Genomic DNA, 15,176 nt, shown 5'->3' with positions numbered 1-15,176 from the left:
CTGTCAAAAAAGGGACATATTAGTTCAACTGTGGTAATTGTAGTTCTCCAGGGGTGTATCATTGCACTCAGGTAATTTTTTGCTTTGTCAACATCCACTGAGTGCTATGGGGTCGGACATTCAAAGAAATACTGAGAGAGTACTATTGTTAGCAGCTATTGATTTTAACGATTTTTTCTGAGCAAGATTTAGCGACTATATAGGGTTTTTCCAAAAACTTCAAAAAATAGTAATATCATGTAAATAAACCAGCTTTTACTGGCCGGTGATGAATATATGGCTAAGATGAAAATAAATGTTCAGTAAAAGAAAAAGACTACCATATCTTGACATTGAATGAATATAAATTGCATTGCCTAAAAGAACAAAGTTACCAGTATCCATTTTTGTGTTCCATTAGGGTGGGAAGGTGGTACCGGGCAGGTACTTGAAATTTGACCAATACAAATTTTAGCAAGTACTAAATTAAGCGATTTTCGCCCAACTCACTAAAAGCGCTAAAATGTAATAGCCACTAATATAACAATAGTAACCTTAAGGTCGATTTCTGTACATGTCCTATGCCCCCCCCCCCCCCTCATCTCAGCCGAAAAGGAACCTGGTTGCATGCCATGCTGATAAATAACAAATTGCTTACACTTAGATGGTTCGTTGTACGTGTTGTCCTACAGATTTATTTTAACAAGGCACATAGAATTTTGAATTAATTTATAGATTCGCCAAAACAATATCCTGCAATACAACACATCACTGAACTCTGCATGGGGCTAGGCTGTCAAGAGGTGTGGGCTGCAATGAACATCCTGCCGTAACTTGTATGAAACACATGATCAGAAAAAGAATTTTATTTCAAATTTACTCTCATATATTTTTCACAAACAGTGAATACTGCTCTCTATAAATTGACTTTTAGCAGACTGTACAGCTTGAAAAATAAAATATTTGGAGTTATTGTTATTGACTGCTGAAAACAAAGAGTAAAAGATAAACAAGCTTTAAGGTTCAGATCCTTTAATCCAACATGGCCACCAAATCTTTGCAGGATGGCTGGCAATGTATACAGATTATTTAAAAATGAATTAATAAGGCTGATTAAAATGCGTTGATGATTTTCGTGGCATGTAAAGGGCTAAAGTAAACTTTTTGGTTGCAAGTAAAGATACCAGAAAAGGAAATAAGCAGCAGTTTTCATTTGTTACATGTATCAGGCCTCTAAATTGATAATAAATTATGTTGGCTTTACTGTTTCCTGCCAATTTCAATTCTTAGAAGTCACATGTATGAGGCATTTGTTAGTTTCTTTTAATTATTTGCCTTCTGTCACAGTGTCTGCCATTCTTTAACAGAGAAAAATGTATGTCGAATAATACCACTGTCCTGTATAAAATGGCTGAGCTACCTGGTTATTAATTAAAGAACCCTTTAGCAAATGTGAAACAGTTTGGTGAAAAAAAATTCCCTAGCTTCTTTCCATTACCAGCTTCGCAGCATCTTAAGGTACCTCATATCTTGTTACCACTATACGTGTCTCTCTCAGCATTAATTATTTTAAGCTCTGAAATAATCTTCACTTCTTAGCTGCTTAGCTAGAAGGCCTCGATGGACTACTGGATGGTTAGTTTTCAGTTAGAATATGGGGTTATTTATCACTTACCAGCTAGAATTTTAAACATGACTCAACTATGACGTACGTTAACAGATTTCATAGACAATTACAAAAATTGTCGTTTGTCAGCAGACATTTAAAATTTATTTTGGCTAATTCTGGGCTATCAGTTTATAATATACCACATTCACGACTTTGCTCATAGAGCCTTTGATTTAATAAATTATTTACACTGTGCAGTGTAAGCAACGTGTGACTTGTGAGTGGGACAAAAAATGTTTAACAGATTGTTCTAAATCTAACTGATGTATGGAATGCCTCCTCTTTTGAGGAAGATGCGACAAGTGTTCCTTTTTTGATAGGCACCAGTTTCCGTTTTGATCGTATGCAATGCGTAAGCCGTGGACTGTGGTAGTATTGGAAGCAAAGCCAGTTGATGGTGTAATATATCTTATGAAGCATGATTGCCTGTGGAGACTACTGCTAATTGTACAATTTTGCAGTCCTTGGCCCGACTTGATCTCTCCAAATCAAAATAGATGATGGTGGAGTCTGGGGGAGACCTTTTTCTAGTTAGTTGGGGTGGTGCATGGGTAACTGGCAGTGAGGCATCTCTAGGTGATGTTTCTGCATCCCCTATGGTGATGTTCTTGATGATAATACAAACTTCGTCTTGCAGCTCGCCTAATTTTGATGCTATCCCTGAACTATAAGTTATACCTGCTCTCTGACTGTTCACTTTGTTTGCTTTTAGCTCAATGTGCGAGAAGCAACTTTCTTCTTTGATGTTTAAACTTCTTTGTAGACTTTCTCTCCTTGACTTGCAATTGTTTGGTGAAAGACTCTCGATGTAGCTGTCACAAACTTCACCACCCTCAATATTCATGTTCTGCATCACTTGCTTCACATAGCTGCATCCTAGAAAATATCCAAACAATATTATCATAAAATGACCAGAGTCGAACACAAAACATTATTTTTACATTATAGGATAAACCAGTATGGCAGTTCAAAATGTTGAAAATAAATCAACGTGGCTAATGTTGATAGCTATTAATTAATTAATATTATTTAAGCTAATGTCAGTTGTCTGTAAACAGGGAGACACTGCAAGAGAAAATTAAATTTTTCAACTAAAAAATTTAAAGCAGTAGAAGCCTCTATCTTTGCCCGTGTGGATTGCCTGACTCACTGATTAGAAGCCAGTGGTACTCAACCCTATGTTTTCCATCCAACACTTTTGATCGCGTCCTTGTGGGCCAGGGTGGCAAATGGGGAAAGGGAGGCACAAGATGTTTCTCAAAGTACACATTTGCAACTTTTTTTTGAATCGCAACAATAAGATATTGAAACGCCATTATACCCATACCCACCTCCAAAGCTAAGTAAGCTAAGTAGACAGGATTTCATCGATGTTTTACCTTCATTCACTTGAGCAACATTAGCTGCAACTCTGTAGTTGTTAGTTTCTCTTCCCCCGTAATAATATTTTATCTTATCTTGAGAGATTTTGTCCCTATTACACTGTTTACTGCTTCTTTTCTCTGAGAGGATGACAACAGTGCAATCTTTCTAAGCATTTCAGGCTTCTTGAGGTAGCCGCACCACTCCACCCTGCATTTGGTGTGGTCGCCAATTGAAAGGCGTGGGGAATGATGGCCTGGGAGCTTCTTTCAGTCCATTCTCGTTATCTTTGTTTTGGTATAGGGCAAATGTAAAGCACTTCTCTAGATACGTTATAACTGCATCTGACAGCAGGGTGTTGTTGCCAGCTGGGAGTTGTGCTCACGCCTTGTACAGGTCTCCCACAAATACTCGCTTGACAAGGGTGAAATCAGCATGTTTTTTCAACATCATAATCTATTTATAAAGATAAGTTTTGCATTCAGACTGTTAGCTATTAATGTTTTTTATGAATAGGAGGCAGGCAATAATGCCGGCCAATGGCTACAAACTTACCTACTACTTGTTTGACCCAGGCAATGGTAGTGCTATCTTTGTCTCCAATAAAGGTTGTATACTGAACATCTCTGGTTTTTGCATGCTTGTAAATTTCTGCTGCTGCTGCCTCTATTGACTTGGAACTACCAATGTGATTTACTCGGCAGTCGTGACTATCTAGTTGCTTTCCCGAACTTCATGCACTTTCACATTTCCGACATGATTTGTTCTTTGTTTCGTAGTCGATGATTTTGCCATTAGCTCGTCTGACAACTGTGCCTTGCCCCCGTTCTAGAGTTCCGAGCATTTCCCCTTTTCTGACATCCCATATCATATGAGATGGTCAGGTTGTGGTTTCCTGCTGTGCTCTTTACCTCCTGTTCAAGCCAACTGGAACAGCTCGTTCTTGTAACCTTCTCAGTTTGTGATCCTACCTTTGATACTCTTGTACGTTTTTGAACTCATGCATTTTATGTCCATTGGTGGGAAAAAATGTTCCAGAGTGAATTGTGCCAAGAACACAACGCTCATTAAGTTTGCTTCGTTTATGTCCTCGTTAGTCAATCTCCTAATGAACTTCATCAGTCCGAACGATGTTTGGCTCTTTGCAGTGATCACATATTATCGTTAAAATGTATCACAAGCCGGCTTGTTTCTCACTCATCACGCCCAGGTCATCTGTGAAAACCAGGTGACAGAGTCATTTACCATTCAAACGGGCATAAAGCCATACTGTCACCGTTTCTATTCTCTCTCTGTATTGACTGGGTCATGAAGAACACTTCACAAGATCAAAGAGGCATTCGATGGACTCTCTCTGATGTGCTCAGCGACCTTGATTTTGCAGACGACATCTGCCTCTTAGCCCACCGCCACACAGACATGCAGGCCATGACCGAAGGTCTGGCATCTACAGCTGCTGTGCTTGGTCTTAAGGTCAGCCCCAAGAAAACCAAAAACATGAGAATAAACCATCGCTCAGATGCGCCGATCACCCTGCATGGGAAGATAGTTGAAGAAGTCAACGAGTTTACGTACCTTGGCTCCAAGATGACCACCGATGGAGACTCAGAGCCAGAGATTAAAGCAAGGCTCTCCAAGGCAGGGCAAGCATTTGCCTCCCTCAAGAACATCTGGAAAAGCAAGAAGATCACCCTAAAGACTAAATTCCGCTTCTTTCAAGAGTAACGTTCTCACCACGTTGCTGTATGGGTGTAAGTCATGGAAGGCCACAAAAGCCATTTGCCACAAACTTGACACATTCCAAAATCGGTGTCTACGCCGCATTCTGATCATCTTCTGGCCTAACATCATTTCAAACGCCGAGCTACGCCGGGCAACCTCAACGAACAACATCGGCTCCGAGGTGAAGAAGAGAAGGTGGCGCTGGATCGGACACGTCCTCAGGATGGATCCATCATCAATTCCCAGAGTTGCTCTGCACTGGACTCCATCTGGGAAAAGAGCAAGGGGACCACCAAAAGAGACCTGGCGGCAGACAGTTGAAAAAGAGATGCGGGAAAGCGGACTCAGCTAGAGGGAGCTGAGAAAGCTGCAAAGAACAGGCAGCAGTGGCGGAATCTGGTAATGGCCTTATGTGCCCAAGGGCACAAAGAGGATTGAGTGAGTGAGTGTCAAAAAAATAAGTGGTTTCACATTCTTCACATCAGTGGTTTCAGTGTTTTTGCAAATAAAATAGGTTCAATAACAATGAATATTACACATAATAAAATGACAAGCAACATGCATAATTTGAGTTTGACCTACCTTTGTTCCTGTTTTCATTGCTGATAACGTTTTTATTTATTAAATTGCTTACAGAGGCCTGCATTTGGTAAGCGTTTTCTTTTGTGGGTCCAAGCAAACATAGTGAATTATTTATCATCCCTCATGCCTGGTCTTTTAGAACCCTTCAAACATAAGTTTGCGTCTCTGATTGGGCATTGAAAATGATGCAATATGCAAGCATTGATGTTTTAATTAGAAAACAAATTTTCATATATCAAGACACGCTATACCCAAGCGCCAACCTGCCGTGAGGAATGTGACAACAAACCCAGCTATCTTGAATATATTATCAAGCACAAGGGTTTTCATTGTCATTGAAAAGCAAAGGGTAAAAAGCACTCAACTTGGTGGCTCTATTTCTCTTCATAAAGGAAACTAGCCGCAATGAAAATTGGTAAGACTTTTTAGGCGGTGACGCCTATATGCCAGGGCACGATGGAGGGTTCGTTCGTGTGAGAACTAAGGATGGGCCGATACTCGATACCAAATATTCGATACATCGATATTTTGACAAATTTGAAAAGTATCGATACTTTCGAAAAATATCGCACTTTCGATACTGAACACGTGACCTGAGCCTGCGGTCTTCTGGTCAGCACCTGAGGTTTAAAAATGCACTTTTGCGCAAACAAATATTGATTTTCTTGTCAATATTTGCATTTTTCTATTGCCTTGACTTGATCTAGTCCACAGTGAAACAAAAAGACCAAAAATCAACATTCCTGGCTAATATTTATAATGCCAGGACTGTCCTTTGTATGGTCAAACAAATCACGTGACATACCAATGACGTCAGTACGAAAGGGACGTCATAATATCGATATCGATATCGATATCGAGAAAAAAGGCAAATATCGTATCGATATCGTAGAGAACAGAGAGAGGAGAGAGGATTGGTAACAAAGCACATGCGACAGGTCACGTGAGGTATTTGTATTTGCCTGTCCGCCATCTTGGTCGCGCGATTGTGAACTTGTGAGTATTTTCTTGTAGCGAGAAGCCTTGACTTCAAGATTTGTAGCTGTTATATTTTTGCGCTCACCTACAAACACATAAAGAACTGGTAGTGCACACATACAGCTAAATCGACATACTCGCACACGAGATAGGTCGAGGGTCTACATAAATTGTGGTTTACGCATCGAGCTCTACGCTACGTGTCGGTGAGCTGTTTTGGTCAGACCCTGTCCTGTCATAACTGAAGTTGAACTGAATATAACCATTGAAAGCAATATAAACACTGTCAGAATTGAAATATTTGTCATCTTAACTACTGGCGACATTGTGATTTGAGCTTAACTGAAGACGTGATCAGTACAGAAGAAGTTTACTATCAAAACTGCTGAGATTGCAAAAGATAGAAAGGTGAGCTATCTAAGTTTTATTTGCTTGAACGTGTATTAACTACCGTAGGTTATGGTGTCTTTAATGCAATATAGAGCAGCAGTGGGGTTACATGACGTTCATTTGAAGGCCAAAGAATACTCGGATCGTATGAAAGGGAAATTCTGGTCTATGCTGTTGTTTATGTTTTACCTGGAAGCGATATATCTGCCAACATTAAAAAGAGTAATCCGTTCATGGCAAATGGCTTATTACGCTAGGCTTTGGTTTACACAAATTTGTCTTTATCGTTTCTATATTCCCTTGTTGATTCGACTTGCCAATGATGTTGAGATGAATCCTGGCCCTTTTTACGTTGTGAATTCGTCAAAAACTGTCACGGCTGACTATAATCAAGGTGATGTTGCACTGTTTGGAAGAAATGCTGGCAACCAATGCGTAGCGATGTGCCTAACTGCAGTTGTTTACAATTGTAAAAATAATGCATCGTGGTCAAGAGATCAGCTAAATGAAGTTTTGATTCAAGGCAATGTGCTTTATTCTCATATTAGCAAGTCAGTAGGGAAAGACAGATTGTTGCTATCTGAGATTCCATCTGCATTGTCCATAAATGACGAAAACTTTTCCATTAATTTTAGCAGCAGTTTTGCTGGCGATTTACACATGTCTGATGTAAGAGACTGTTTTTTCCCATTGCAACATGTACTAAATATGTTAATAAAAGACTATGATGCCTTTCTGTTGACTGTTGAAATCAATACGGTTGCTATTATTATTGACAACAAAGGTAATTATAGAATTTTTGATTCTCATTCACGAGATATCCATGGTAACATTGCTGCAAATGGAACAGCAGTACTGTTGGAATTTACTAGTGTACAGGAAATGGTGCAGTATCTGCAAAACTTCTACAGAGAAAAGAATGTAGTGCCATTTGAAGTGTTGGGTATGAAAGTTGAAAATTTATCAGTTAATCAAAACTGCAGGTACACAAGTTCTGGTGCTCTAAGTGTACCATTTTCTACAACAGATGACACTGTAGGGTGCCAGGGATCATGCAGTCAAAGTCAATGTCACAATTTTGAATCAGACATAAGAAAAGAAAATGTAGTTAACAATAGCAGAAAGAGAAAACAAGCACAATCAGAAGAACACAAAGAAAGCTTGCTGATGTTTAGAGAAAAGAAAACTGCAAGGAAAGAAGCTGAAACATGTGGTGAAAGGAACAATATGTCACAAATGTATAGAGAACAGTATGATAGAAAAAAAAGCAATTGAAACCAAAGAGCAGAGAGAAAATAGGTTAAGAAAGCCCAAGGAACAAAGAATTAAAAAAAAGAAAATTGAGAGCAAAGAACAAAGAGAGGATAAATTAAAGAAGCATCGAGAACTAATGAGAAAAAGACGAGAAACTGAAACCGAACAGCAGAGAGAAAATAGGTTGAAAGAGAGAAGAGAACGATATAGGAAAAGCAAGGAAACTGAAACCAAACAGCAGAGAGAAAATAGGTTGCAAGAGAGAAGAGAACGATATAGGAAAAGCAAGGAAACTGAAACCAAAGAGCAACGAGAAAAAAGATTAAAGACAAAAAGGGAATTAAAACAAAGAGTAAAGGAAACTGAAACTAAACAACAAAAAGAGGAGAGGTCGATTAAAAGAAGAGAAGCTTACAAGGCCAAAAAGGGTTGTGATAATGACAAAACACAAAAATCTTGTGATGAATTGGTTGTTATTTTTCGTGAACTGGTTGCTTCAGGGCCAACGTTTGTTTGCACATGTTGTGAGCAGTTATGGTACAAACATAGTCTTGTCAGAACTGATACTGTACTAAAACTTAATAACGAAGCTGTATTAAGATGCATAAGAAAAGATGAACAGTGTTGTACAGCTCAATGGGTTTGTCATACATGTTATAATCACCTGAAGCAGAATAAAGTGCCTCCATGTGCAGTCCAGAATAAAATGAGTTTTCCACATAAACCTGACCATTTAGACTTAACAGAACTAGAGTGGAGGCTTGTATCACCACGATTGATCTTTCAAAAGATACACGAAGCAGCTAGGGGAAAGCAATATAAAATTCATGGCAACATAGTGAATGTTCCTGCTGATGTTGTTAATACTGTGAATATCTTACCAAGACTATCAACTGAAACAGACACTATCAAAGTGCAGCTTAAGAGAAAATTAAAATACAAGAACTATGTCCTGTCTCAAAACATAAGACCATCCAAAGTTTTTGAAGCAGCTAAGTGGTTGACTGAAAATGGTGCACTTTACAAGAAAGAAAGTATCAAACTGGACCCAGATTGGAATGGTTTGTTTGCAGGGTCTAATGAAAATGACATGTCAAATGATAGTGCTTGCAGCAGTTCAAGCAACCTTACAGAAAACAATACACCTATAGCTTCAATTAAGTCACTGAATACCACTGTGCAATCTTTTTCAGAACACAGTCGATTGCTTTCATTTCAATTTGGTAAAGTTTTTATTTGCCTTGACTGTGAACAAGTTTTAATAGACTCAATGAATTTAGAAAATCATCTTTTGTATGATCATGGAGTAGAAACTGATACTGAGTGTTGTGAGGAGAGTAACTATATTCCATTTTTTCATAAAAATGACTGTAATAGTAATGAAGTGGTTTTCTTTTGTTCTTTGTGTAGTGCCTGGGAAAAAGAGCAATCACTTTTTAGTGACGGCGTTGACAAAACCCGGATCGGATCGATCGGATCACGGATCGGATCACGGATCGGATCACGGATCGGATCGCGGATCGGATCACGGACCGGATCACGAAAAATAAAAAAATTAAAAATAAGAAAAAAAAAAAAAAAAAAAAAAAAAATAAAAAAAAAAATAAAAAAAAAAAAAAAAAAAAAAAGATAAAAGAAAAAAAAAAAGTAGTACTTTATTATGACAGGACGACATTTAAATTTAACTACGCATGAACGAAACTTTTTTATTCAAGATCTGTTTTCTTATTGTGTTAGTTTAATTACATTTCTCAACTCATCTGAATAAAAAAACAAGCTTTGAATATTTGAAAAAGATCTCATCTTTGTAGAAAATGTCATCGACTTTTTTTTATTTAACGAGAGGATTAAGGACAATAAATTCTGAACGATACTCAACGCAACTAGAGAGTAAAAAAGGAACTTGTGTCTATTCATGCGCATACAAGCAAGAGTAAAAGACGCGTTCTCTAAATCTGAAGACAATCTCTTATTTTGTCATACAATTTTTTTTTATATTTTTAATAAAAAAAAATGAAAAATATGTTCGCTTTAATTATCGATATTATTCGCTTTTATAGTTCTGCATAATTCGCTGTCACTTCTAGGTTTGAAAATCCTAATCGATTCAAGTTTGAGTAGTTTAACGTGTTTAATCAATACGAATAAACCTATTTGATTTCTTAGGTTATGATAATTTTCTAAATACCAAAACGTGATTTGTACTTAAGCAACGTACACGTGCCAGAACATGCGACTGACACATGCTTGCAACGATTTGCATTTTGTTTTGCAAGCTGGAAAATGTTTCTCGTAGGGAAATTTCCAGGCCCTAATCCCTTTTCCTTTGATTCCAGATCGATTTGATTACTCCTCGTAAAAGCTATTGCTTGGCTTAATTCAGCTAACCAAAAAATTAATGTTTTCTTGGGCGCCCAATAGTCAAGTAACGGCCTGGTCACTATTTTTAATTACGGTCATTATGTGCTTAGTTTTTATGTCCTTAACTTAGTTAACGTTAATTCTGGACACAATGGTCTTTTCACCAGCACGAACTGTGGAACTTTGATTCCATTCAACCTTATGAACACGTTAAACTACTCAAACTTGAATCGATTAGGATTTTCAAACCTAGAAGTGACAGCGAATTATGCAGAACTATAAAAGCGAATAATATATCGATAATTAAAGCGAACATATTATTATCATTGTTATTTTTATTAAAAATATAAAAAAAAAATTGTATGACAAAATAAGAGATTGTCTTCAGATTTAGAGAACGCGTCTTTTACTCTTGCTTGTATGCGCATGAAATAGACACAAGTTCCTTTTTTACTCTCTAGTTGCGTTGAGTCATCGTTCAGAATTTGTTATTGTCCTTAATCCTCTCGTTAAATAAAAAAACAGTCGATGACATTTTCTACAAAGATGAGATCTTTTTCAAATATTCAAAGCTTGGTTTGTTTTATTCAGATGAGTTGAGAAATGTAATTAAACTAACACAATAAGAAAACAGATCTTGAATAAAAAAGTTTCGTTCATGGCGTAGTTAAATGTTAAATGTCGTCCTGTCATAATAAAGTACTACTTTTTGTTTTATTCTGTTTATGCTTATTTATTTATTTATTTATTTTATTTTATTGTATTTTATTTTTTATTTTTTTTTTTATTTTCTTATTTTTAATTTTTTTATTTTTCGTGATCCGGTCCGTGATCCGATCCGCGATCCGATCCGTGATCCGATCCGTGATCCGATCCGCGATCCGAGCCGTGATCCGATCCGATCCGATCCGGGTTTTGTCAACGCCGTTTTAGTGAACACATGGCCATTGTACATGATCTACCACCAATGGAAGATGATGCATCCTCTCAATTCAGTGAAGCAACAGCTAATGTAAGTACTTCCGTTGTGGTCAAACTGTTCAGATATAAAATGCTTGATCCCAAAAATGTTGTTCTTGTAGAAACATGTTTGAAAGGGTATGGATTAGCAAACACTATTTCTCTTAAAGCGTTAGTAGGTATACCAGTAACTTTGAATGTATCAAGGTGCTTATCTAGTGCAACAGATGTGCATTTATCTAGTAGAGATCTTTGTAAGGATTCCTGTCCAACTGAAATGGAGGTAAATGACCCTTGGAATGAAGTGGATGAATCTGAAATGTGTGCTGGTACTTTGGACACAATGTTAACATCCCCGGACTTTGTAGAAGATTGTGAACGTGAAAAGGTTTTGAACTTTGCACCAGGTGAAAGCAATCATCCAATTAGTATTTTCAAAGACCAATATTGCGAAGAGCTAGCATATCCTGGTATATTCTGTGGTCACGCAAGAGCAGATAATAAGGAAAGAAATGTACCTGTGTATTATAGTGACATTTGCAAATCAGAGTTAAGGCGTTCTGATCGTAGAGTTGCTCAGTGTATGGAAAATATTTTCTTTAAACTGAAAAAGCTGCAAATGAAAATAATTTTAGGCAAGTGCCAGATTGCATTGCGAAAGCATAAAACAAATGGAAAGAGACTAACAGCAGGCGAGTTAAAAAAAGAAGGTGCTTTAGACAAATTAGTTCATTTGAATGAAGGGTACCGATTTCTAAGAGCTCTTCGTGGTTCCCCACCATACTTTGAGAAGTCTAAGAGAGATCTATTTGCCATGATAAGGCAACTTGGATCTGCGACACTTTTTTTGTAGCTTTTCTGCAGCTGAAACAAAGTGGAATCATCTGTTAAGAATGTTAGGTGAATTAATTGATCACCAAGTATACAGAGATGATGAATTAAATGCCTTGTCATGGGAGGAAAAGTCAAGGTTAATTCAAAGTGATCCCGTCACATGTGCAAGGCATTTTGATTTCCAAGTTCAGCAACTAATTGTAAAATTTTTGCAAAGTGATTGTGCACCACTGGGGAAAATAGCAGATTGGTTTTATCGAGTTGAATTTCAACAACGTGGCTCGCCACACATTCATATGCTTTTATGGATTGAAGGTGCACCAAAGTTTGGTGAAGATTCAGACGAAAAAGTTTGTGAATTTGTTGATAAAATCATTTCTTGTTCAAAACCTGCAAGTGGCTGTGAACTAGATGAATTAGTTTCTCGTCAAGAACATAAACATTCATTTACCTGTAAAAAGAAGTTTCAAAAACAGTGCAGATTTAATTTTCCTCAGCCTCCAATGAAAAGCACTCAAATATTGTATCCTTTAAGTGACATTGAGAATACAAGTCTTTTGAATCAACACAAGGCTACTTGGAAAGAAATCAATGAAAAACTTAATACTATGAGGGAAGGAGAGAATATTTCATTTGAAAAACTTCTTAATGAACTTGCGGTCGCTGAAGAAGAATATATTCTGGCTATTCGATCTTCCCTAAGTAGGGCAACAATTTTTTTGAAACGAAAGCCAAACGAACTTCGAATCAATAATTATAACAAGCACTGCTTGCTTGCATGGAGAGCAAACATGGATGTCCAATTTATCCTAGATATCTACTCTTGTGCAACATATGTTGTTTCTTACGTATCAAAGGCACAGAGAGGTATGAGTGAACTTTTGAGAAAAGCATGTGAGGAAGCTCGAGAAGGAAATTTGAGTATTAAACAGCAAGTGCGTGACATCGGTAACAAATTCTTAAACAATGTTGAAATAAGTGCACAAGAGGCGGTATATATCGTACTTCAGTTACCAATGCGACGCTCCTCTCGTGAAGTGGTGTTTATCAATACAGCTTTACCAGATGAAAGAGTGTGTCTTTTGAAATCGATGGATGACATACAGCAGCTAGAAGATGAGTCTGAAGATATTGAATCAGGTGGCTTGATAAAAAGGTATACTAAAAGGCCATCTTGTCTAGAGAATGTGACATTAGCTGATTGGGCCGCTTGGTATGACAATAGGAATTCAAACCTTAAAAATCTACAAAAATCCAAAAATACTGATGTTGATGGTTTGCCATTAGAAATATTTGATGATGATAACAATGAAGATGATGTTGGTAAAGACATTACTGATACATGTAGCAATGAGCTGACATCAAAGAAGGGCAAAAAAGAACCTCAGAAGCGGTCAAAAGCTAGGGTAATAAGAAGTGTATGGTTTAATAGAGAAAGTCATCCTGAAAAGCACTATCGTGAGCTGCTAATGTTATTTACTGCTTGGAGAGATGAAAATACTGATTTGCTAGGAGACTGTGAGAATTACATGGAGAGGTGTCAGATATTGAAAAAACAGATAAATGACCAAATGGCTCAGTATGCACCATGTAGTGAACAACTAGAGCAAGCATTAGATGATGTACAAACTATAGAAAGCACTGATGATATGTGGGATTGTGTAGCTCCAAACACACAACATGTAGAACTGAGTCACCTTGCAGAAAATGAATGTCAACATGTATGCAACACAGAAGAAGTAGGGAACTATGATCTTTCTGGAGATCTGGGAATTCCTGCTAGTACTACTAGTAATTATGAACATAATATCTCATTTGATGAATTGCCAGATGAAGAGTATAGGGAAGCTGTTCGTTCTCTAAATGTCGAGCAGTTAAATTTTTTCTACCATGTTTTACACCTTGTGAAGACAACCAGTGAACCCTTCTATTTGTTTCTTTCTGGTGGCGCTGGAGTTGGAAAATCTCACTTGACTAAAGTACTGTTTCAAGCAGTTTACAAATATTTAAACACAAGAGCTGGTGTTGATTTTCATCAAATTACAGCTATTCTAGTTGCTCCGACTGGTAAAGCTGCCTATAATATTCAAGGAAGTACAATCCATACAGCATTAGCAGTGCCAGCAAACCAGTCCTTAAAGATTTATAAGAAGCTTGATGCCAGTCGTTTGAATTCCTTGAGATGTAAATTTGCTGGTTTGAAGATAATTTTCATTGATGAAGTATCAATGGTAGGAAATTCCATGTTTAATATTCAAATTAACAAAAGACTCCAAGATATCATAGGTACAGATAATGATTTTGGAGGAGTGAGTATTATAGCAGTTGGAGATTTGTTTCAACTTCAACAGTATTTGATGGCTATGTTTTTGAAGATTTGGAGAATGATTATGCTCCTTTAGCAGCTAATCTGTGGCAGAAACATTTTCAGATGTTTGAATTACATGAAATTATGCGTCAAAGAGAGAGTCGCGAGTTTGCAGAAATTCTTAACCGGCTGCGTGAGGGTATTCACACTGAGAATGACTTGAATATACTGAGAGCAAGAATCGTTGAAGATCCTGATCAGAACTATCTCAGACATGCTCCCCACCTATTCATTCAAAATGACAGAGTTGATGAGTTTAAAAGTCAGTTTATAATTCTGCAGCTGGAGAAAATTTATTGTCAAGGCAGTTGATAGTGTCATTGGTGCTCAGTCTGAGGAATTAAAGGCACGGCTATTGAAACAGGTTCCAGATGATCCACGAAAAACTATGCAATTAGCAGCCTGTCTTGAATTGCAGAAAATGAAAGGATTGAGGTCTGTCAAAAATAATTGGTGATGGTCTTACGAATGGTAGTGCAGGTTTAGTGAGATTTATTAGTCTGCTAAATTCTGATTGTCCTGATGGAATTGTTTGGGTTGAATTTGATCATGCTAAAGTTGGAGAGAAAACTCGGAATGAAAATAGAAGCCTTTACAGTGATAATATCCAGCAGAGTTGGACACCAATAAAACCTGTTTGTGTAACATTTTTTGTAGGAAGAGGTAAAGCTGCTCAGATCGTTCGAAAAAATTTCCTTTACGGCAATCTGCAGGAAA

The 15,176-nt window shown here is 37.4% G+C and overlaps 2 protein-coding genes and 1 pseudogene across 2 annotated transcripts in view; 1 reads left to right on the top strand and 2 right to left on the bottom strand.

The window, feature by feature from the left end:
- The window catches only part of LOC144658792 (28S rRNA (cytosine(4447)-C(5))-methyltransferase-like), a 119,594-nt gene that overhangs the window by 48,096 nt on the left and 56,322 nt on the right, over positions 1-15,176 (bottom strand). The gene's annotated exons all lie outside the window — the stretch shown is intronic.
- LOC144658804 (uncharacterized) lies at positions 1,905-3,862 on the bottom strand. The gene is made up of 2 exons (XM_078519291.1): positions 3,028-3,862; positions 1,905-2,524 (listed from the first exon to the last, which is right to left on the bottom strand). Exon 2 carries the CDS (start codon positions 2,499-2,501, stop codon positions 2,058-2,060), a length of 444 nt encoding a protein of 147 aa, XP_078375417.1. The 5' UTR covers positions 2,502-2,524; positions 3,028-3,862; the 3' UTR covers positions 1,905-2,057.
- On the top strand, positions 5,733-14,493 carry LOC144656369 (uncharacterized; annotated as a pseudogene).

The sequence above is a fragment of the Oculina patagonica genome, chromosome 6 (genome assembly GCF_052425735.1).
Source record: "Oculina patagonica isolate OP01 chromosome 6, crgOcupat, whole genome shotgun sequence".
In the NCBI taxonomy this organism is placed as follows: domain Eukaryota; kingdom Metazoa; phylum Cnidaria; class Anthozoa; order Scleractinia; family Oculinidae; genus Oculina; species Oculina patagonica.
This window is presented reverse-complemented; position numbering and strand designations above follow the sequence as displayed.